The sequence below is a fragment of the Bos mutus genome, chromosome 27 (assembly GCF_027580195.1).
Source record: "Bos mutus isolate GX-2022 chromosome 27, NWIPB_WYAK_1.1, whole genome shotgun sequence".
In the NCBI taxonomy this organism is placed as follows: Eukaryota; Metazoa; Chordata; class Mammalia; order Artiodactyla; family Bovidae; genus Bos; species Bos mutus.
In genome coordinates this window covers 10671272-10696473 of record NC_091643.1, presented here as the reverse complement: position 1 = coordinate 10696473, position 25202 = coordinate 10671272, and the positions used below count along the sequence as shown (strand labels likewise).

Genomic DNA, 25202 nt, shown 5'->3' with positions numbered 1-25202 from the left:
TGCTTCTTGACCTGCATACAGATTTCTTAGGCATATGTAAGCTGTTGTTTTTTTTTTTTGTTTTCTTTTGTTTTGTTTTTTTGATGATAGCCATCTGACCAGTGTGAGGTGAAATCTCACTGTGGATTTTGTTTTCACTTCCCTGATGGTTAGTAATGTTGAATACCTTTTTTTGTACCTGTTGGTCACTTGCATTTCTTTTTTGGAAAAATATCCATTTGGTAAACATAGTGTCTTTTGCGTATCTAGATAAGAGTGAAATTATTATGTCATTAGGTTAGTGTAAATTACTCTTAGAGGATATTGATAATTTTCAAAAGTGACTGTAGCAGTTTATGCTTCCATCTTCTCACAAGTGATTGGTATTGATAGTCTTTTCAACTTTAAATGGCATATAATCTAAGAAAATATTGAATCACCATGGTGTACACCTGAAACTAATATAATATTGTAAATTGACTATAGTTTTTAAAAATATATTTATCAGTTTCAAAAAAAATATTTTCTTTCTTTTCACCTTTACCCTATTTCATTTTGTTCTTTATCAAACCTTTTTGAATCATTCATGCCACATAATTTTCACTTTACATCATTAAGATTTCTGTCTTCCTAAAGATTTATTTGAGCATGTTGATTATTTTTAATGTTTATTTACTCTTCTTTAATTGCTAAGCATGCAATGGGAAATGCTGTGACTGATTTCTTCTGTTTTAGAAAATATCTACTTCAAGAAATCCCTTTATAATACAGACAGATCTGTGAAGTTATTTTAGTACCTCTTGATGATTTCAATTGTTTCTGCTGGACAGTGTCTTTAAAATACATAACAAGTGAGAATCTATTTTGAATCCCTAAGTATGATTTTTTTATTGTTGTTTGTTTTCATTATGGTAAATATTATTATCTTTATGTTAGTATATTTTAATTAATCTCACAAATCTTATGGTTTTCCTGCTTGCTATCATCAAAAGATATTCATCATACAAGAAAAATTGCTGTCACTTACATTTTTAAAAGGGTCATAAAAAATTTCTTTTTCAGTATGATTATATGGGATCAGAAATGATGGCTGTAACACAGAAAATTATCCAGATTATTGGCCTTGTCAATGCAGTAAGTTTTAACATTTTTGCATGTATAAATTTATGAAAAGTCATTGAAAACCTTTTCATTATATCATGGCAAATTAGTGACTTCAAGTCCTTTATTTGGGTTAATATCCAAGGTAATCAAGTAAACTTTATTTTTTATGTACTGTTTCAATGTAATGATTTATTTTATTTGAATATATACAATATAAATCTTATTTTTAGATGTTTAGTCAGTTCAAATTGACTGTGATATTATCCTCCTTGGAATTGTGGTCAGATAAAAACCAAATTTTCACCATTGGAGATGCTGATGATTTATTACAAAGATTTTTGGCATGGAAACAGGACTATCTTATCCTTCGGCCTCACGATGTAACACTCTTACTTATGTAAGCACAATATTCTGCATTAATAAAGAGATATACATAAATAATTTCATTAATTTTATAATACAACACATTTATAGTGTTTTCAGTTTTCTGTAGGCCCCTTTGAAAATGTTAAGTAAAATACAGCTGTTGCCATCGAGGTGATAGTGTAGTAGGAAACATGATAAAAATAAAAACAATCTGAATTACTTATATGACAAAATATTTTGGAATATAATTCATATGAAAAAATATTTCATGAGCTTTTATAATATCAGCTATATGACAGAATACATACAAACCCCAACTTATTAAGGATGCAAAACTGATACTATTCAGTTAATAACTATTACCTACGATTTGTGAATGCATTTCATGTCTACTGTTCAATAAAGAAACATTTAGGTTTTTGGTAATATGATTAGGGCTTCCCTGGTGGCTCAGATGATAAGAATCTGCCTGCAGTGTGGGAAGCTCAGGTTTGATCCCTGAGTTGGGAAGATCTTTGGAGAAGGGAATGGCTGCCCACTCCAGTATTCTTGTGGAGAATTCCATGGATGGAGGAGCCTGGTGGGCTACAGCCTATGGGATCGCAAACAGTAGGACATGACTGAAGAAATGCCTGTCTATAATTTTAAAAACTGCTTATATTTAGATGGCAAGAATTATTTTCCATAAATTAAAAATTCCTTTTAATTTTTAGTGACCAAAACAATTGCTGAATAAGGGAAACTGAGGAGAATTTGATATAATAAAATTATATCAAGTCAAGGAGTTAGGTTAAGAAAAAAAATTGGTATTAAGGTGAATTATAGTTTTCAAAAATTTGAGCATTTTGTATAATATATTAGGTATTATTCAGATTAAAAATAGTATGTTTGAAAACTTATTTTAAATTTTATGGGAGATTTAACTTAATAAATAAGCTTGTGAATCGTTCTGAATGACCATGCTAATAAAAAAAGGAAACATTATAATGATGTAGTTACAGGAAACAGCCTAAATATGTGGGAGCAACATATCCTGGCACAATATGCAATAGAAGCTATGATGCAGATGTTGCTGTGGTATGTAATACGTGTCCTCTCTGTGACTATTTTCTTCTAAACTTTATATTGTGTTTTATAAATATTATTTTACATAGTGAAGTAAACTTGATTTTTTCTCTATATATGTATGGATTATTATTTTGTTGGGACAACATGATTTTAATCTCAGTTTATTTAATTATAAATTTCAAACATAGGAAAATGATACAAAGAGATATGACTATACCTCTTCACCAGCCTGGCATAAAAGATAATAGCATGTATCAGATTTCCTAAGGACAGAAAACCTTAGGGAAAAGTTAAAGCCTTCTGTTATGTCTCCTTCAAATTCAGGAAATAACAGAAGGCATGACTTCATATTTGCTAGTTTTTGCATATTTTATAATATTGTTGCAAATACATGTAACCATTAACTATGTATTATTGTTTTGCTTTGTTCTTACTTTATATATCATTTCAGAACTATTTTGAATAGCTTGTTAAAAGATGTATACAAGTTGAAGCATACAACTCTACTACTTACTTTTTCTTTCAAAATTATATCTTACCAAATAGAGCAACTATTCTTATTATAAATAAAAATGGTTTTACAAGACTACTGTAAACAACTAAATCAATTCTTTGCATAATCTACATTTCTTGAATCCTTATCCTTTTGTTTTTAAACTTTCCTTCCTGGCATATAACTTAGTAGGTATTTTCTTTTAAATAAAATTTTTATTGAGGTGCATCATGTATCGAGAACATTGCACAAGTCATAAATGTATAGCATGCTTGATTTTGGCCAAGTCATACATAGGTATAAGTATCACAGAGGTAAGAAAATAAAATCTTATCAACATATCAGAAGACTCCTAAATCCTCCCTCCCCCTATCTTGACACTTACTCACTGGTTAATTTGATCTTTCTTTGAGCTTTCTGTAAATAATAGAGTATGTGTTCTCAATGTGTGTGTTTACAACATATTTGCTCAAAGCTACGTCTTTGATAGTTATTCATGCTTATATGTGTAGAAATAGTTGTTCATTCTTTTGCTCTATATTTCTGAGTAATATGCCCAATAAATTCCTTGAGTATTCAAATTTCATTTCAGTTCAGTTCACTTCAGTCACGCAGTCGTGTCCTATTCTTTGCAACCCCACAGACTGCAGCACGCCAGACCTCCCTATCCAACACCAACTCCTGGAGTCTACTCAAACTTGTGTCCATTGAGTTGGTGATGCCATCCAACCACCTCATCCTCTGTCATCCCCTTCTCCTCCGGCCTTCGATCTTTCCCAGCATCAGGGTCTTTTCAAATGAGACAGCTCTTTGCATCAGGTGGCCAAAGTATTGGAGTTTCAGCTTCAGCATTAGTTCTTCCAACGAATATTCAGGACTGATCTGCTTTAAGATGGACTGGTTCAATCTCCTAGCTGTCCAAGGGACTCTCAAGAGTCTTCTCCAACACCACAGTTCGAAAGCATCAATACTTCTGCACTCATCTTTATAGTCCAACTCTCACATCCATATATCACTACTGAAAAAACCATAGCCTTGACTAGATGGACCATTGTTGGCAAAGTAATGTCTCTGCTTTTTAATAAGCTGTCTAGGTTGGTCATAACTTTTCTTCCAAGGAACAAGTGTCTTTTAGTTTCATGGCTGTAGTCACCATCTGCAATGATTTTGGAGCCCCCCAAAATAAAGTCTGTCACTATTTCCATTGTTTCCCCTTATATTTGCTATGAAGTAATGGGACCAGATGCCATGATCTTAGTTTTCTGAATGTTGAATTTTAAGCCAACTTTTTCACTCTCCACTTTCACTTTCATCAAGAGGCTCTTTAGTTCTTCTTCACTTTCTGCCATAAGGGTGGTGTCATGTGCCTATCTGAGGTTATTGATATTTCTCCCAGCAAATTTGATTTCATCTTGTGATTCATCCAGCCCAGCATTTCTCATGATGTACTCTGCATAGAAGTTAAATAAGCAGGGTGATAATATACAGCCTTGACATACTCCTTCCCCAATTTGGAACCAGTCCATTGTTCCATGTCCAGTTCTGTTGCTTCTTAATTTGCATACAGATTTCTCAGGACGCAGGTCAGGTGGTCTGGTATTCCCATCACTTGAATGGTTTTTTACAGTTTGTTGTGATCCACACAGTCAAAGACTTTGGCATAGTTAATAAAGTAGAAGTAGGTGTTTTTCTGAAACTCTGTTGCTTTTTTGATGATTCAACGGATGTTGGCAATTTGATCTCTGGTTCCTCTGCCTTTCCTAAATCCAGCTTGAACATCTGGAAGTTCACTGTTCATGTACTGTTGAAGCCTGGCTTGGAGAAGTTTGAGAATTTACTTTGCTAGCATGTAAGATGAGTGCAATTGTGTGGTAATTTGAGCATTCTTTGGCATTGCTTTTCTTTGGGATTGTAATGAAAACTGACCATTTCCAGTCCTGTGGCCACTGCTGAGTTTTCCAAATTTGTTGGCATATTGACTGCAGTACTTTCACAGCATCATATTTTAGGATTTGAAGTAGTTCAATTGGAATTCCATCACCTCCACTAGCTTTGTTAATACTGATGCTTCAAAATTAGGCATTATCTATTGACTTCCTATATTGACATCAGGATTCAACATCCTAATAGCTTATTTCTTCATGGAAACATTTAAGATCTTTTTATCCTTCCATGGTATCTTTTATCATCCAACATGCTTGTTACATTAGAGCACTTTCAATCTGGGTACTAATTTACATCTGTCCTGAGAAGTTTTATTGTATTGTTTACTTGATCATATTTTGTTTCCCTTTTCTTTGTAGAAATTTGTTAAGTATGTATGAGAGCATTTTGACTCATCATCTTTTTTTTTTTTTTTGCTCTTTTTAACTTTTTCTTTTTCTTTTTAATCCTTTTTCCCTACCTTGAGCAATTGGCTTAACTTTTTCCAGGGCATAAAATTGTGCAACTTCATATCATGGGTGGTGGTGGTTTAGTTGCTAAGTAATGTCTGACTCTTGTGACCCCATTTACTGTATGTAGCCCGTCAGGCTCCTCTGTCCATGGGATTTCCCAGGCAAGAATACTTGAGTGGGTTGGCATTTTATTCTCCAGAGGATCTTTTCCACCCAGGAATCGAACCCATGTCTCCTGTCTCCTGCATTGCAGATGGATTCTTTACCACTGAGCCACCAGGGAAGCCCAATCACGGGTAGAAACCTTGCAATTATTGAAGTCCCTGAACACCTTGGTTTAAAGCCATATATGTTACAAACTGCATAAGACATATATCATGCTGTAGTTGAGTGTTCTATAAATGCCAGTTTTATAGACATTGTCTGATAATATTTTTCATGTCTTTTGAACAATTTCCTGTTGTCTAGTGCTTTTATCAATTATGAGAGTTGTTGAAGTCTCCAACTAAATTATGTATGTGTGTGTTTATTCTTTCAATTGTATTCATCGTAGCCTCATATTTTTGCAGCTCTTATGTTTGATATGCAAACATTTAAGATTATTATTGAATTTTTTATTACTGCAATATCCTTTGTCCATGATAATCTTTTTTCTGATGCTAGCTTCATCTGTTATCAATATAGCCTCTCCAGCTTTCTTATGATGAATGTTCATATGTTAAATCTGTTTTCTTAACTGCTTTTGTCTTTATATATTATGTGAATTTCCAGTCAGCAGCTGGACCATGTGTTTTTTCCTCTGTTTCACCAATCTGTTTCTTTTAATTAGTGTGTTTAGACAATTTGCACTGAATCTAATTTCTGATGCATCTATATTTCAGTTTGTCAACTTAGTATATGTTTTCTGTTTTATCTCTCTTTTTTTGGTCCTCTGTTGCCATTTACAGTTCTCATTTTTTCTAGAACAATTTTTCATATTCTATTTTGATTTATTCATCATAGACATAATAAGCAAGCATGACCCATTGGCCAAATCTGGCCAACCACCTATATTGTAAATAAAGTTCTATTTACAGCTTTATCCACACATTAACCCACTGTGTGTAGGTAATTACAGTTGTGACAAATACTGTATAGTACACAAATATATCCTGTCTCTTTATATAAACTATCAATCTCTTTTTAGTGTTTTTCAATATTTCTCTTTGTAAAACATTTTTCATATGTTCTGTAGTGAGATTACACACGCACAGTGACACGATCACGTACACACGTTTGTTTACCAGCATTTTACTATTTCAAGTAGAATACAGAAATGTTAATACCATATTTATTTTAGATCTGAAATTATGTGCATAATCATAAAGTGGGAAATTTTATAGTATAGTTTGCTTAAATATTACTTCTAAGCAATTAGTAAGTATACACACTAAATTATAATTTTTGTTTTCAACACTGAAACATAATTTTTATTGAAAAAAATCAAATGAAAAATAGTCTATTTTATCTACCCATGTAAGTACATTTTCTGTTCCTCTTTCTTCATTACTGATGTTACAGGTTTTCTTTTATTATCATTTTTTTTCTTGTCTGAAGAGCTTCCTTTAGTCATTTTTTTTAAAGCTTGGTTACTGGCCATGTGTCTCTTAATTTTCCTTCATTTTAGAATGTCTTTATTTCATCTTCATTATTTAAGAATATTTTTGCTGGATGAAAGTCGTTTTCAGCACTTCAAAACTATTGTGTTACATTCTCTGTCTGACATTATTTCAGCACTTCAAAACTATTGTGTTACATTCTCTGTCTGACATTATTTCTGACATTATTAATTCAGAATTAATAGGATGAGAACTCCTATTAATCATTGTTCCTCTGTAAGCAATCTGTTGTTTTCCTTTGGTTGACTTCAAGACATTTAAAAGTTTTCTCTGGCCATCTAATTATGATGTGTCTGATCATGCATTATTTTGAGTTTATTGTTAGAAGTTTTGTGAATCTATTAAATATGTAGATTTGTGTCTTTTGCCAAATTGAGGAGATTTTAAGCCATTTTTTTCTTCAACTATATTTCAGCTATGCATTTTTTTTCTGGGCCACTAATGATATTAATGTTAGGTTTTGTTGTTGTGTTGTCATTGTCCCACTGCTCCTGTATTTCTGTTAATTTTTTCAAAAGCTATTTCTTCTCTGTTTTGAGATTGGATAATTTATACTAATCAGTCTTTAAGTTCACTGATACTCCCTCTGTCATCTCTGTTTTTTTACTAAATTCATCTATTGAAGTTTATTTTCTTATTATTGTATTTTTTATCTTTTGAAGTTTTAATTTGGTTCTTTTTATATTATCTTTATTTGATGAGATTTTCTATTTCTTAATTTCCTTTAAGAGTTTTTGCAATAGCTCATTGGAGCATTTTTATGGTGGTTGCTTTAAAATCCTTGTCAGGAAATGCATCTTGGTTTTGCTTTCTGTTGATTGCCATTTCTGACTGCAGTCAAGATATTCCTGGTTCTTGGTATGTGAGTAATTTTGGGCTGTATTCAGAATATTTCTGAGAATTGTCATGAGGCACTGATTTCTCGTTATATTTTCCATTTCTGAAGACAGTTCCTTTTCTAAAATACACATTCTAGGCTAGTTTTATGGGCCATTGCTCACATCCTGATTTAGTTTCCATGGCTTTTTTAATGATATTCTTTGAGACCTTGGACATTATACCATTCATCGGAAGTCTGGATTCTGCTGCTTTTCTCTGACGAGGGTTGATTTTTGTTTGCTTGTTTTGTCGTTCAGTGCTCTTGGTTAAAGTCAAAACAGCAACTCAGCCTCACAGAAGGCAGCTCTGGCCTCAGCTGAGCTCTTCAGTTTGAGGCTGCTAATTGTATGAGTGTCTCAGGAATCAGCGAGCAATGTGGGAGACAGAATTCGGATTATCTTCTTTCTGAAGTTTTCTGCTTGTGTATTTGGCAGTCATAATTTCCTGATATTCACATTTTATATTTTCCAGGCTAGAGATGGTAAAGATTTTGCCCTGAGTTGCCCTGTGATCCCAGATGCCATGTCCATTATACTTGGCCTCAGTCTAAAAGTCACATAAACTCTTTTTAGTTTTCTCTGAGCATAGACTCCTGACCAATGCTAAAAGCTTCTGTTAATCCCAGGTGGACTCCAACTTCTTCACCACCTGAAGTATCTATTATATTCTATATTATAGATTCTAAGTCTCTACTGAACCTGTACCATATTCATTTTCTTCTCTGTTTTCTCCCTGTATTTGTGTACATGCAAACACACACACCACACAACTCTTCCTACCCACCCCCAGCTTTATTGGCTTCCCTGATAGGTCAGCTGATAAAGAATCCACCTGCAATGCAGGAGACCCCTGTTTAATTCCTGGATAGGGAAGATTCCCTGGAGAAGGGACAGGCTACCCTTCCAGTGTTCTTGGGCTTCCCTTGTGGCTCAGCTGGTAAAGAATCCACCTGCAATGAGGGAGACCTGGCTTTGATCCCTGGTTTGGGAAGATCCCCTGGAGAAGGGAAAGGTAGCCACTCCAGTACTCTGGCCTGGAGAATTCCATGGACTGTATAATCCATGGACTGTATAAAGAGTCAGACACGACTGAATGACTTTCACTTTCACTTTCTAGCTTTACTGAGACATAATTGACAAATAAAATACTTATATAATTAAAGTGTACTGTGGAAAATTCTGAAAGAGATGGGAATACCAGACCACCTGACCTGCCTCTTTAGAAACCTGTAGGCATGTCAGGAAGCAACACTTAGAATTGGACATGGAACAACAGAACTTCTTTTCCAAATAGGAAAAGAAGTATTCAAGGCTGTATATTGTCACCCTGCTTATTTAACTTATATGCAGAGTACATCATGAGAAACGCTGGGCTGGAGGAAGCACAAGCTGGAATCAAGATTGCCAGGAGGAATATCAATAACCTCAGATGTGCAGATGACACCACCCTTATGGCAAAAAGTAAAGAAGAACTAAAGAGCTTCTTGATGAAACTGAAGGAGGAGAGTGGAAAAGTTGGCTTAAAGCTCAACATTCAGAAAACAAAGATCACAGCATCTGGTCCCATCACTTCATGGCAGATAGACGGGGAAACAGTGAAAACAGTGTCAGACTTAATTTTGGGGGGCTCCAAAATCACTGCAGTTGGTGACTGCAGCCATGAAATTAAAAGATGCTTACTCCTTGGAAGGAAAGTTATGACCAACCTAGACAGCATATTAAAAAGCAGAGACATTACTTTGCCAACAAAGGTCTGTCTAATCAAGGCTATGGTTTTTCCAGTGGTCATGTATGGATGTGAGAGTTGGACTATAAAGAAAGCTGAGCACCGAAGAATTGATGCTTTTGAACTGTGGTGTTGCAGAAGCCTCTTGAGAGTCCCTTGGACTACAAGGAGATCCAACCAGTCCATCCTACAGGAGATCAGTCCTGAGTGTTCATTGGAAGGACTGATGTTGAAGCTGAAACTCCAATATTTTGGCCACCTGATGCGAAGAGCTGACTCATTTGAAAAGACCCTGATGCTGGGAGGGATTAGGGGCAGGAGGAAAAGGGGACGACAGAGGATGAGATGGTTGGATGGCATCACCGACTCAATGGACGTGAGTTAGGGTAGGCTATGGGAGTTGGTAATGGACAGGGAGACCTGGCGTGCTGTGGCTCATGGGGTCACAAAGAGTTGGACATGACTGAGCAACTGAACTGAACAATGTGATAATTTGATACTAGTTATGGAATGATTCCAAAAATTAATCAATATATCCATCAATCCACTTTATTTGTTAAAATGCTTAAGACCCACTCTCTTGACAGTTTTCAAGTATATAATCCAGTCTCATCAACTGAGTGACCATGCTTTATACCATGCACACACACACACAATATCTTTATTTAGGGTATGAATTAAATTTTACTCATAATTTTTTTGATATAGAAAAACTGGGAAGTTCTAAAAAAATTTTGTTTGTAATTTCTAAAAATTTTGTAATTATTAAATAAATGTAATAAATACATTTATTTACATAAATAAATTACACTTATTTATGAAATGAATGAAATTTTCATTTCATTCATGTGAAATGCTATTCTACACTTCTGTCAGTCTCTTTGGGCTGACATCTCACTCAAGATTTCTTTACCATGGCCTTGCTTGTGTCTTGAACTTCCACCCTATCATTTCTTTACTTCACTCATTATACTACAACCTTTGAACAGGTTCCCAAACAAGCTTGCTACCACTATTCATAATGGTGGGTCATTTCCCAAGCTTTGTATCTCATCCTAAGCATCAATGCCACAAATAGAATTTTCTAACTATCTGAACTATACAGTTATGCCCCTCCTCAGAATTCTCTGTTGAAGAATTCCATTTCTTTAGAGCACTTTCCATGCTTTCTTTATATCTGGTAGGTTTGTTGTTACTTTCCAACTAATTTTCTTTCCCCCCTTCTGTAAAATATGCTCCAAGTGTGGACAAAGTTCCTTCTTTTCATACATGCCACTATATTCTCATCTTTTTTATCATAGTGCCTGACCTATGTCTATATTGAACTATATTTGTTAATTGAAAGAATTGATTTAATAAGAAAGTTAAATGTGTTTGATTACATTTTACCTTATCTCATGCTCTTTAATAAATTAACTAGTATGGATATTCAGATTGATGATTTATCAAAATGAAGTATAAATCTGGTCAACATGGAAAAGTATTAAAATATAAAATTTTATAGGAACAAAGCTCTTTTGATGTATTACTTGCTTTCATTTTCTTCTCATATGTTGGTTTTCTCTTCAACTTTCTTTATTTCAGTATCCAGGCACAATAACATTGGAGGGATTTTCAGTTATTATAGCTCAACTACTTGGCCTTAAAATAGGGTTAGCATATGATGACATCCAGGAGTGTTCCTGTCCAACAGCTAAGTGCATAATGAACCATGAAGCAGTGTAAGCCTTGTTTTTCCTCTCAAATTAATGTCACGCACATGTTTGTGCAGTTGATTACAACATGTGAAGAATTTATATTTTATACTCAATCCCACATCAAAAATTGGGAAGGAATGTGCAAGACGAGAAATCACACTAGTGAATTTGTCCATGTGACACAAGACTCCAGAAAGTAGTGGATCCCATAATAATGAAATATTCACTAAAGGGAATTCGAGGAAAAATGTAAAGACTTATGAGGGCTATGAAATATTGTATTCACACAGATAGTTTTGATGTTTATATTGTTGTTGTATCTGTTGTTCAAAGCAAAATCACCCTTGGCAATGTAACATAGCACTGGTCCCTTTGGCTATTATACTGAGGGGAACAAAAAAGAAGAAAAGATTTGAAGAAGAAAGTAGATGTCCGTATTTGCAGATAGTATGATTGACTACCTACGCAAAGGCAGCAGAATCAGTCAGTGTACCATCAGAACAACAATATCAGAAAATTCATCAGGGTGATCAATCTTGAAAACTAGTCTGTGTACCAGCACTAAGGAAATAGACGACTTACTATAAAATGTCTAATTTTTCCAGAAGTTCATCCATTCAGTACAATTCCAGTCAATATTTTAGGTTATTTTTAAGGAACTGGATGAACTCTGTGGGAGGCATAAAATGGAGATAATAGACATAGATGACATTTTCGTGATTATGGAGTGGAATTTATAATCAAAGGAGAGATTTTATTGATGGGAGATATGACATATCTATAGATTGATCAAAATAAAGAGAAGAGGAGGAAAAGATGATGATGTTGGATACAAGGAACACAGGAGCAAAATCATGGAGTAATGTAGGAGAGAATGTAGGATCTAGTGCTTAAGTAGAGGGGCTGACTTTTAATCAGATCAGATCAGTCACTCAGTTGTGTCCGACTCTTTGCGACCCCATGAATCGCAGCACACCAGGCCTCCCTGTCCATCACCAACTCCCGGAGTTTACTCAGACTCATGTCCATCGAGTCAATGATGCCATCCAGCCATCTCATCCTCTGTCGTCCCCTTCTTCTCCTGCTCCCAATCCCTCCCAGCATCAGAGTCTTTTCCAATGAGTCAACTCTTCGCATGAGGTGGCCAAAGTACTGGAGTTTCAGCTTTAGCATCATTCCTTCCAAAGAAATCCCAGGGCTGATCTCCTTCAGAATGGACTGGTTGGATCTCCTTGCAGTCCAAGGGACTCTCAAGAGTCTTCTCCAACACCACAGTTCAAAAGCATCAATTCTTCGGTGCTCAGCCTTCTTCACAGTCCAACTCTCACATCCATACATGACCACAGGAAAAACCACAGCCTTGACTAGATGAACCTTTGTTGGCAAAGTAATGTCTCTGCTTTTGAATATGCTGTCTAGGTTGGTCATAACTTTCCTTCCAAGGAGTAAGCGTCTTTTAATTTCATGGCTGCAGTCACCATCTGCAGTGATTTTGGAGCCCAGAAAAATAAAGTCTGTTTCCACTGTTTCCCCATCTATTTCCCATGAAGTGGTGGGACCAGATGCCATGATCTTCATTTTCTGAATGTTGAGCTTTAAGCCAACTTTTTCACTCTCCATTTTCACTTTCATCAAGAGGCTTTTGAGTTCCTTTTCACTTTCTGCCATAAGGGTGGTGTCATCTGCATATCTGAGGTTATTGGTATTTCTCCTGGGAATCTGGATTCCAGTTTGTGTTTCTTCCAGTCCAGCGTTTCTCATGATGTACTCTGAATATAAGTTAAATAAACAGGGTGACAATATACAGCCTTGAGGAACTCCTTTTCCTATTTGGAACCAGTCTGTTGTACCATGTCCAGTTCTAACTGTTGCTTCCTGACCTGCATACAAATTTCTCAAGAGGCAGGTCAGGTGGTCTGGTATTCCCATCTCTTTCAGAATTTTCCACAGTTTATTGTGATCCACACAGTCAAAGGCTTTGGCATAGTCAATAAAGCAGGAATGGATGTTTTTCTGGAACTCTCTTGCTTTTTCTATGATCCAGCAGATGTTGGCAATTTGATCTTTGGTTCCTCTGCCTTTTCTAAAACCAGCTTGAACATCAGGAAGTTCACGGTTCACATATTGCTGAAGCCTGGCTTGGAGAATTTTGAGCATTACTTTACTAGCATGTGAGATGAGTGCAATTGTGCAGTAGTTTGAGCATTCTTTGGCATTGCCTTTCTTTGGGATTGGAGTGAAAACTGACCTTTTCCAATCCTGAGGCCACTGCTGAGTTTTCCAAATTTGCTGGCATATTGAGTGCAACACTTTCACATATCATCTTCCAGGATTTGGAATAGCTCAACTGGAATTCCATCACCTCCACTGGCTTTGTTCGTAGTGATGCTTTCTGAGGCCCATTTGACTTCACATTCCAGGATGTCTGGCTCTAGGTCAGTGATCACACCATCGTGATTATCTGGGTTGTGAAGATCTTTTTTGTATAGTTCTTCTGTGTATTCTTGCCATCTCTTCTTAATATCTTCTGCTTCTGTTAGGTCCATACCATTTCTGTCCTTTATCGAGCTCATCTTTGCATGAAATGTTACTTTGGTATCTCTGATTTTCTTGAAGAGATCCCTAGTGTTTCCCATTCTGTTGTTTTCCTCTATTTCTTTGCATTGATCGCTGAAGAAGGCTTTCTTATCTCTTCTTGCTATTCTTTGGAACTCTGCATTCATATGTTTATATCTTTCCTCTTCTCCTTTGCTTTTCACTTCTGTTCTTTTCACAGCTATTTGTAAGGCCTTCCCAGACAGCCATTTTGCTTTTTTGCATTTCTTTTTCATGGGGATGGTCTTGATCCCTGTCGCCTGTGCAGTGTCACGAACCTCATTCCATAGTTCATCAGGCACTCCATCTATCAGATCTAGGCCCTTAAATCTATTTCTCACGTCCACTGTATAATCATAAGGGATTTGATTTAGGTCATACCTGAATGGTCTAGTGGTTTTCCCTACTTTCTTCAATTTAAGTCTGAGCTGGATAAATCCATTTATTGTGATAGAATGTTAAGAGTAAGTAGATTGAAACATACACATTACCATCTGTAAAATAGATAGCCAGTGGGAATTTGCTGTATTAATGCAGGGAATCCAAAGCTGGTGCTCTGTGACAACCTAGAGGGGTGGGTTGGGGAGGGAACTGGGAGGGAGGTTTAAGAGGAGTGGACATGTGTGTGCTTGTGGCTCATTTGTGTTGATGTATGACAGAAATTATCACCATATTGTAAAGTAATTATCCTCCAATTAAAAACAAAATTCTAAAAACTTAGCCAAGATTGACACTGTCTCCACCAAAAAGCATTAGTTTTTTGTTTGGTGCATCATACAATTCATATTATATATGATGCATTATATATGGTGCATATGATATATGGTGCATATATATTATATTCACATTATATATGGTACATATATATATTATATTCATATTATATATGATGCTTGTTTAGATGTGGTTTTATTAGCTAGTTTTATTTAACCTGAGGATTATTTCATTTTAGACTTTCCAGTGGTGTAAAGATTTTTAGCAACTGTAGCATGCATGAATATAGATATTTTGTTTCAACATTTGAAGCTCAGTGTTTTCAGAAGTTTTCAATATTGAAACCATTCTATCAAAATCAATCAGTGTGTGGTAATGGGATTTTGGAAGCTCATGAAGAATGTGACTGTGGCAGTGAACAGGTGAGTGATTAAGACTGAAATCTGAGCACAATTTTGTATGTTTCTGATAAGCAACCATGGTATATATGGAATAATATATGCAACTAAGTCTTCAGTAGAATTAAGATATAAAAATGAGGATAAATTAAGATGTATGAATCACTTCCACATACCTCTTCAACTGAGAAGATGAGTAGTCATGAAATCTGGGTTTGTACACACCATTCCCAATTATGCCAGCAGAGAATTTTTGAGTATGTGTACTAAATGAAATCTCTTTTAGCCTAAATCTTATGACTTCAGTCTCTGTTTTCTTTATAAACTTCCGAACTTGATCCAGCGTTTTTCTGTCTTTTGTCATTGAGAGAATGTTTAAACATTATAATGGGTTTTTCTTAATTATTCTCAAATATTCATATATTTCCAGGTTTCAGGATGATCAAAATTTGTTCTTTATAATCTTTCTAAAGATAAATATAGAATCTATTATACTATATCTCCGTCAACCAAATGCGCAATTAACACTATTCTCAACTGATAGGACCAGATATTTAGTTTGTTATGCTATCATTATTTTCTAATATTTAACAATCCCCCCTATTTAAATAAAATTTCTTCATGATTACTCCCCCAGCAGCTATATGACTTTCTCATCCACCAACAAAAATAGCTAACCGCTACTCATTTGTGTAACTTAAATCCTTACAAATTCTCTTAACCATCTACCATTTCCTTATATGTACGTATGTATGTGTGTGTGTGTGCGTATATATGTATATATGTTTTCTGGCTATCTCAGATTTTCCAGTGTCATCTTAGTTTTTTGCCAAATAGCACTATTAACATCTTGCATTGACCTACCCCTGAATATGTGCCAGTTACTTGACAAATCTGATATTTTTAATGAAAGATAAAATGAAGTGGCATAATCTAGGGCTAAATCTACACAATGTGAGTTTCTGCAACTGCAGGCTACAGATAGACCGATAACTATAGCATATGCTGACAGTGCTCCACCATATTTCCCTGGCACTGATTATTCCTGCAGCATGTTTTTGCTTCATGTACCTGATACTTTGTGATGTAGTGTTTGTTCTGTCCTCAATAGAGTGGAATACTTGGGCAGTTATCAAGGAGAACTTAATGTACTCAGGACTAGCAATCAGCCCTCAGATAATTAGGATTGTGGATAATGTCCCCAATTGTTTGCTCTGCATGAGGAAATTCTCTAAAGCATGCTCTGCATCAGAGTTCTACAAACTATAGCCAGTGGACCAAATTCAGCTGCCATTCACTTTTATAAATGGTACTTTATTGGAATGCAGCCATGCTTATATGTTGGCATGTTGTCTATGACTCTTTTTGTGCTATAACAATGGAGTTGAATAGTTGCAACAGAGACCATATGGCATAGCATCTCTACAAAACTGAAACTATTTGCTCTTTCATCCTTTACAAAAAATGTTTTCTGTCCCCAACTCTATTGTTTCCCAGAGGTATCTGTGGGATATTTTTTAATTTTAACTTTTTATTTTGTATTGGATTATAGCCAATTAGCAATATTGTGATAGTGTCAGGTGAACAGTGAAGGGATTCAGTTATATATATATATATGTTGGAGAAGGCAATGGCACCCCACTCCAGTACTCTTGCCTGGAAAATCCCATGGACGGAGGAGCCTGGTAGGCTGCAGTCCATGGGGTCGCTGAGGGTCGGAAAGCATTGAGCGACTCACTTTCACTTCTCACTTTCATGCATTGGAGAAGGAAATGGCAGCCCACTCCAGTGTTCTTACCTGGAGAATCCCAGGGACAGGGGAGCCTAGTGGGCTGCCATCTATGGGGTTGCACAGAGTCGGACATGACTGAAGTGACTTACCAGCATATATATATGTGTGTGTGTATATATATACACACATACATATATATTCATTCTCCCCAAACTCCCCTCCCATCCAAGCTGCCACATAACATTGAGCAAATTTCCATGGGCTATACAGTAGGTCCTTGTTGGTTATTCATTTTAAATATAGTGGTGTGCACTGACAACCACAAGTTGGTTCTCTAAGTCTGTGAGTCTCTTTCTCTTTTGTACGTAAGTTCATTTGTATCATTTCTTTTTAGGTTCATATGACATATCAGGGATGTCATATGATATTTCATCGTCTATGTCTGACTTACTTCACTCAGCATTACAATCTCTAGGTCCATCCATGTTGCTGCAAATGGCATTATTTCATTCTTTTTAATGGATAAATAATACTCCATGGTATTACAATCCCACTGCTGGGTATATATCCAGAGAAAATCATAATTTAAAAAGATACATGCACTCTAATGTTTATTATAGCCTGTTTACAATAGCCAAGGCGTGGAAGCAATGTACATGTCCATCGACAGATAAATGGATAAAAAAGATGTGATATATATATACAATGGAATGATACTTGTGAGATTTAGCTTTATCTTATAGGAGCCATATCTTACAGGAGCTCACAAAATTGACATGTGTTAGCTTGCTTCCCTTCCCTAATATCCCATGCCAGTGCTTTGGTGTAAGCAGAATGGACCTTCAAATACATCTGCTCTCAAATCCCTGGAATTTGTGGGTGTGCATATTACATGGCAGAAGGTAATTTGCAGAAGTAATTAAGCATATGGACCTTAAAGAAGGGACATTATTCTGGATTATCTGGGTGGGTCCAGTCTAAGCACATGAGCCCTCAAAAACAGACTGTTTTCCAGGTGAAATCAGAGAGCTGTTACACAAAGGGGCTCAAAAAGCCTTGGAAAGTGAGAGGGACTCAAACTGCTACTGCTGAAGGAAGACACATGGGAGAATAAGAAGAAATGTTGGTATTTTCTTGGAGAAAAGACTAGTCCTTGGCTGATAGCTACCAAAGCAACAGGATGCTTATTCTCCAGATTGTGGTTTTACATTTGTGAGACTGCAAGCAATAACCTAACCTAGATTACCCATCTGAAATTCTGACTTATAGAAAGTATGATAAAATTAGCTTGTGTAATTTTTAAGTTTGACCACTGAGTTTGTGGTCATTTATAAAAGCATCAGTAGGAAAATAATACACCTTCCAAATAAATTACTAATATGCATCCTTATTGCAGGCTTTCCAGGTGGCTCAGTGGTAGAGAATCCGCCTGCCAGTACAGGAGATGTGCATTTGATCTGTGGGTTGGGAAGATCACCTGGAGAAGGAAGTGGCAACTCACTCCGGTATGCTTGCCTGGGAAATCCCATGGACAGAGGAGCCTGGTGGGCTACAGTCATAAAAGAGTTGAGCACAGTTTAGCAACTAAACCACCACAATGACAATCCTTGTTTCAGAGTCTCTTTCTGGGAAACTCAAAGCACATTAGCTGAATCAGAAATTGTCCTAGGAAGCAGATACTCAGGATTCTGGAGCTTCCCTGGTGGCTCAGCAGTGAAGAATCCACTTGCCAATGCAAAAGACAGTTTCCATCACTGGTTCAGGAAAAATCCACATGCCACAGGGCAACTAAGCCTGTGTGCCACAACTACTGAGCCTGTGCTCTAGAGCCCGGTAGCCGCAACCACCATAGCCTGAAGGCTCTAAAGCCTGAGCTCCGCAACAAGAGATGCCGCCGCAATGAGAAGCCTATGCACCGCCACTAGAGAGAGTGCACGTGCAGCAATGAAGACCCAGCGAAGCCAAAAAAAAAAAAAAATTAATAGAAAAAAATATATGATCCTGAAAGTGTATTTCATGCTGGCCACATAGTAATAGGTACTCATGTACTCATTTCTGGACTTGGCATATTTGAATAGATGCACTTGAGAAACTTAAACCTCCAGATTCCTCAGAAGCCCCTGGGCTGTGAAGTTACTGCCCGCCTCCTGGTGGAGCAGAGCATCACATTGTGTGTGGACCACAGAGACTTACATGAGATGGATGTCTCACAAGAGGATGCCTGTTCTTCTCAAGATCTGTCTCTGCATTCCTTTGGTACCAGACCACCAGTTAGTGTCAAGTCTAAACGCAGCCCAAGTGAAGACACACTCTATGCTACTGGAATAAAGAGGTTATTTCTTTGAATTGTAGAATTTGCTAATATGTGTGGACAAGAACATGGAGAACATGCCAGGGAGAGATATCAAGGATATTGGCCCCAAGATATTGAAATATAAGCCTAGGTAAGGTATTGACAGGGGGATGCTGTCCAGTGAATTAGGATTTAATGCCTTGGTAGGGGACTTCCCTTGTTGCTCAGCTGGTAAAAATCTGCCTGCAATGAAGGAGACCTGGGTTCGACCCCTGGGTTGGGAAGATCCCCTGGAAAAGGAAAAGGCTACCCACTCCAGTATTCTGTTCTGGAGAATTCCATGGACTATACAGTCCATGGGGTTGCAAAGAGTCAGACACGACTGAGCACTTTCATACTAGGGGACTTCCCAGGTGGCTCATTGGTCAAGAATCTGCCTGCAATGCAGGAGGTACAAGAGAAGCAAGCTCGATCCCTCCGTTGGGAGGATCCCCTGGAGAAGGGAATGGTAGCCCACTCCAGTGTTCTTGCCTGGAAAACGTCATGGACAGAGGAGCCTGGTGGGCTACAGTCCATCAGACTGCAAAGGGTTGGACACAACTGAGTGAATGCGAGTATCCTTTCATCCAAGATAACCTAGGGCCAGCCTTGATTTGCTGCTGGGTGGAGCCTTGAAGATGGGAAACAATCTTGACTATAATAAATGAGGTTGTTATGCCAGAACTACCTTAATGGAGTAACACAGGAAGAGTCAAAAGTTGAGTAGTGGCCATATTTTAATACAAAAACTAGCACCTAATTATTTGAGTGGCCCAGAGTGCACCCCTTTCACTAAAGCAATGAAGAAATGCATTTCCAAGGAGATTCCAACATTGCTGAAAATCTCGGTGGTAGCTTTCTTCTATAGACTAGGGTTGGTGGTTGGTAGTACCAGTATGGAATTGGGCATTCAATGTCACTAGGGATTGCTGAATTCCAAAATAGCTGAGGCCAAGCAGCTGTGGTTAAGAGAGATCTGGGTGGTCAATGATGAGACTCCTTGATGTGTGTAGCTGAAAACAAGAAGGGAACAAAGGGCTGTTGTCAAATATTACTAATGGAAATTCACAATTCCTTGCTAAATTTATGCAACCAAGCCAGTTTCAGAGCCAGAGCTCATTGTTGAAGTTGAGGTTGAGATCCTACAGTAGCCCCAGTAAGGATATAAAGCAGCAATTTCCTCAGTGATTCCCCTCCATAGTGACCTCCAGCTGTTTGCTGTAGCTGTTCACTGGGGAAGACCCAGATCGTTATAGAATGATGCACAGAGCATCTTTACTCAAGAGGCTTACAAAGAGGAACCAAAGCACCAGCATGGATAGCATAGGCATGTAGAGAATCCAAGTGGTACCTGGCATCTTTGGTAAAATCCATCTTAGAGTAGATCCAGTAGGTTCCTTAGCCTAACCTGTGGTCATGTTGCTAGTTCTTCTGTGACATATTGAGGTGACAATGAGAAGGTGACAGATCTTCACCTGGGTTCCCCAATATGTGGAGTAAGAACTACAAGAATGGGAAAGGATAAATATAAACACCTGAAATTACCAGGATAGAAATTAGCAAGCAGAATGTATTCTTGACGAAGAAATCAATAGGCAAAGTAGAAAGTAATTTGAATTACATGAAAATGGAATGTAATGAAAACCAAGGCCATTGCAGAATGATTAGTTAGCAGATCTAACAGGGCTGATCAGAAGACCCAAAACACCTTCATAGTCAACATAGCTTCTGTATCCAAGCATCCTACACCCAAGTGCAAGTTCTTGTTATAAATAAATAAAATGGGTAAGACTCTACTAACATGAGTAAAGGAAAAAAATCATGAATAACAGTACTTAAAGATGAGACAACACGGTATGTCTTATAATATGACATGAAAAAATAGTAGGATGGCATCACAAACATTGTACTAATAAATTTAACAACCAGGAAAAAACAAACAAACAGCATTTACAATTGCACTAATCTCAAACCCTAACAAAGTAATGCTCAAAATTCTCCAGCCTAGGCTTCAACAGTCTATGAACAGAGAACTTCCACATGTTCAACCTGGATTTAGAAAAGGCAGAGGAAGCAGAGACCAAACTGCCAGCATCCAAAGAAAAAGCAAGAGAATTCCAGAAAAACGTCTTCATTGACTATGCTAAAGCCTTTGACTGTGTGGATCACAACAAACTGTGGAACAATCTTCAAGAGATGGGAATTCCAGACCATCTTACCTGCCTCCTGAGAAATCTGGATTCAGGTCAAGAAGCAACAGATAGAACTGGACATGGAACAATGGACTGGTTCCAAATTGGGAAAGGAGTATGTCAAGGCTGTGTATTGTCACCCTGCTCATTTAACTTATATGCAGAGTACATCATGTGAAATGCCAGGCTGGATGAAACACAAGTTGGAATCAAGATTTCTGGGAGAAATATCAATAACCCTGGATATGCAGATGACACCACCCTTATGGCAGAAAGCAAAAAGAAACTAAAGAGCCTCTTGATGAAAGTGAAAGAGGAGAGTGAAAAACCTGGCTTAAAACTCAACATTCACAAAATGAAGATCAAGGGATCTGGTCCCATCACTTCATGGCAAATAGATGGGGAAACAATGGAACCAGTGACAGACTTTATTTTCTTGGGCTCCAAAATCATTGCAGATGGTGACTGCAGCCATGAAATTCAAAGATGCTTGCTGCTTGGAAGAAAATCTATGACCAACCAAGCTGCTGCTGCTGCAGCTAAGTCGCTTCAGTTGTGTCCAACTCTGTGTGACCCTAGGGACAGCAGCCCACCAGACTCCTCTGTCCATGGGATTCTCTAGGCAAGAATACTGGAGTATGTTGCCATTTCCTTCTCCATCTGTGACTATAGTCTAGAAAAAGAAAGAAAGTGAAGTCACTCAGTCGTGTCTGACTCTCTGCGACCCCATGAACTGTAGCCTACCAAGTTCCCCCATCTAAGGGATTTTCCAGGCAAGGATACTGGAGTGGGTTGCCGTTTCCTTCTTCAGACCAATCTAGACAGCATATTAAAAAGCAGAGACATTACTTTGCCAACAAATGTCTGTCTAGTCAAAGCTACGGTTTTTCCAGTAGTCAGGTATGGATGTGAGATTTGGACCATAAAGAAAGCTGAGCACCGAGGAATTGATGGTTTTGAGCTGTGGTATTGGAGAAGGTTCTTGAGAGTCCCTTGGACTGCAAGGAGATCCAACCAGTCAATCCTAAAGGAAATCAGTCCTGAATATTCATTGGAAGGGCTGATGCTGTTACTTTGGTTCTATTACTTTGGCTACCTGATGCAAAGAACTGACTCATTAGAAAAGACCCTGATGCTGGGAAAGATTGAAGGCAAGAGGAGAAGGGGACAACAGAGGATGAGATAGTTGGATGGCATCACTGACTTGGCAGATATGAGTTTGAACAAGCTCCCGGAATTGGTGATGGATAGGGAAGCCTGGTGTGCTACTGTCCATGGGTTCGCAAGGAGTCAGACATGACTGAGTAACTGAACTGAACTGAACAAAGGACAACATGAGTAGAAAAAAATATGTGAATAGCCTTATATATTTTAAGTAAATAATGTGCATAATTTTAAACCTTAGAAAAGTTCATACCAGTTGTCTTTACTGGTGAAAATAAAAAATTAAGAAATTATACTGATTTTATGCAACATTACCTAGAGTATAGAAAAAAGCTATATGCTGTAATTCATTTTTAAGGATAAGATAACCTTAATTAAAGGGCTTCCCAGGTGGCACAGTAGTAAAGAATCTGCCTGCCAATGCAGGAGTTGCAAGACATGGAAGTTCTATCCCTGTGTCCAGAAGATTCCCTAGAGTAGGGAATGGCAAGTTACTCCTGTATTATTGCCTGGGAAATCCCATGGACAGGGGAACCTGTTAAGTTACAGTCCATGGGGTGGAAAACAGTAGTACAGAACTAAACACACAAACACACACGCACACACATACATACACACAAATCTTTGATTAAATATCTAATGAGACTATTTCAAGGATGGATTTATGTATGCCCATATTTCTTTTTTTTACCTTTCACTTTTTTTAATATAAATTTATTTATTTTAATTGGAAGCTAATTATGATCACAGAATTCTCAGTAAAAGATATAAACTGAATGTAATGAAATCTGCACACATGCACTAGCACACACATTACAGAATTTATTGGTTTTTTTAAGGAATTTTAAAGTGTGATTATCTCAGTGGAGAGATAATAATCTTCTATTAAAAGGGAACTTACTGTATTATAGGGGAAGGTGTCTATAAAATCTTATAGTTAACATCATATACATGATGGTCTTTCTCCCTGAACTCCGTAATGAGGCATGATGCCCCCTATTATCTTTCATACTTGATTTTGACTGTGATGCACCAGCCAGCAAAGCAAAGCAGGAAAAGAAAATATTTAACAATCGGAAGTGTAACTTCATCCCTAATAATATGATTATGTAACATTAAGACCTGAAATAATCCAGAAATAAATTATAATTTGTCTGTAAAAGTGCATTTATCAAGGTCAGTGTTTCCATAGTTCACAAAAATAAAGAGACTTCTTTATATCAGCAATAAATTAGAAAAAGAAATGTTAAGACACCATTTACAACAGAACTAAGAAACATGAAATGTTTAAGAATGTGTCCAGTAAAATATGTACAGGACCATGGAATAAAAAACTGCAAAGCATTGCTAGGAGAAATCATGGAAATATTTAACAAATTCAAAAAGAATCTTTATTGTAAGATTGGAGGAATTGATATTGATGAGATAGTGTTTTCTCTTCAAATTTATCATCTCCAGATGCAATCCTAATGTGTATAAATTCATCCTCAAACAAATATAGAGTTATAAAATAGAAGGGGATTTTACCAGCTTTTCAGAAAATTGTGTATATTCTACTTTGTTACTACACCAAACTTGAAAAGTGAAAATTTCTAATAGTTGCATTCTTAATTGTAAAACCAAAATTAGTGGATTATTTATATCCTATTATGCTAAAACCCACTGGTCTATATCACACTTCAAGTGTACCTTTGGCATGCATATAATTTTCTAATTTCTAATGCTGTTTCACTGAATTATGCAGTTTCTAAATATTGACAATTTTCATATTCATTAATATCATCACTAATATCATCAGAAAAGTAATGGAAAAATGAAGGCTCTGTGGATGGTAAAATTTTCCAAAATTCTAATTTTCACTTGAAAGATTCAAATTCAGTTGTTTTCCTTAGAGTAACAGGCATACTTCATTCACTTTTAAGAAAATGTCGCCAAATACCTGAGCCTGAAAAACCGTGGTTTATCTGTCAGTTGTTCTTACAAGTAAAAACGCTTTCTATGGTACATGTGACTAGTCAATCTGCAATGCAAATGATCATAAAAGTGTTTTCCTTGAGAATCTATAGTAATGGAGAATATATTGTGATTATGCATAAAAGGTGCTTATGAACGGTCTCCGTTTGTCACACGATATTAGAGGAATGTTCAAAGGTTAAAATTCAACAAATTTAGTAGTTTTTTACTTCTTTACCAAAGACCTCCTTAAATGAAGCTGTTGAGTACATGATGATGAATAATACAATGACCAAAAGCTTTGATTTAAACTAGACCTCCAGCAGTTTCATATACAATTGCTTTTACCCAATCAACGCAAATATCAACACAATATAAAAGACAAATAAAGTCTAATTATTATTAAGAATTTGTTGGCTTTATAGACATCATTAAAAATATTTTAGATATCTCCCAAGATCTGCCAACTACATTTGGAGAGCTTATAGTTTGAACTAGTTGGCAGATAGTAAACGTAAAATTGTTGACTAATTTTAATAGTAAAGAAAAATTCAGTATTACGAAGTCACACACACAAACACACACTATAGTCTAGTGTAACAAACATAGATGCGAGTTTTCTATGATAAATATTGACAAGTAAATTCATGGTTAAGAATCTGCCTGCAGTGTGGGAGACCCAGGTTCGATCCCTGGGTTGGGAAGATCCCCTGGAGGAGGGCATGGCAACCCACACCAGTATTCTTGCCTAGAGAAT

The 25202-nt window shown here is 36.8% G+C and overlaps 1 protein-coding gene across 1 annotated transcript in view; it reads left to right on the top strand.

The window, feature by feature from the left end:
* The window catches only part of LOC102267793 (disintegrin and metalloproteinase domain-containing protein 18), a 108282-nt gene that overhangs the window by 22853 nt on the left and 60227 nt on the right, over positions 1-25202 (top strand). Inside the window, exons 8-12 of the mRNA XM_070364105.1 lie at positions 1042-1113; positions 1314-1480; positions 2445-2526; positions 11253-11389; positions 14913-15096. Coding sequence (XP_070220206.1) covers positions 1042-1113; positions 1314-1480; positions 2445-2526; positions 11253-11389; positions 14913-15096 — 642 coding nt within the window. The remainder of the gene's footprint in view (positions 1-1041; positions 1114-1313; positions 1481-2444; positions 2527-11252; positions 11390-14912; positions 15097-25202) is intronic.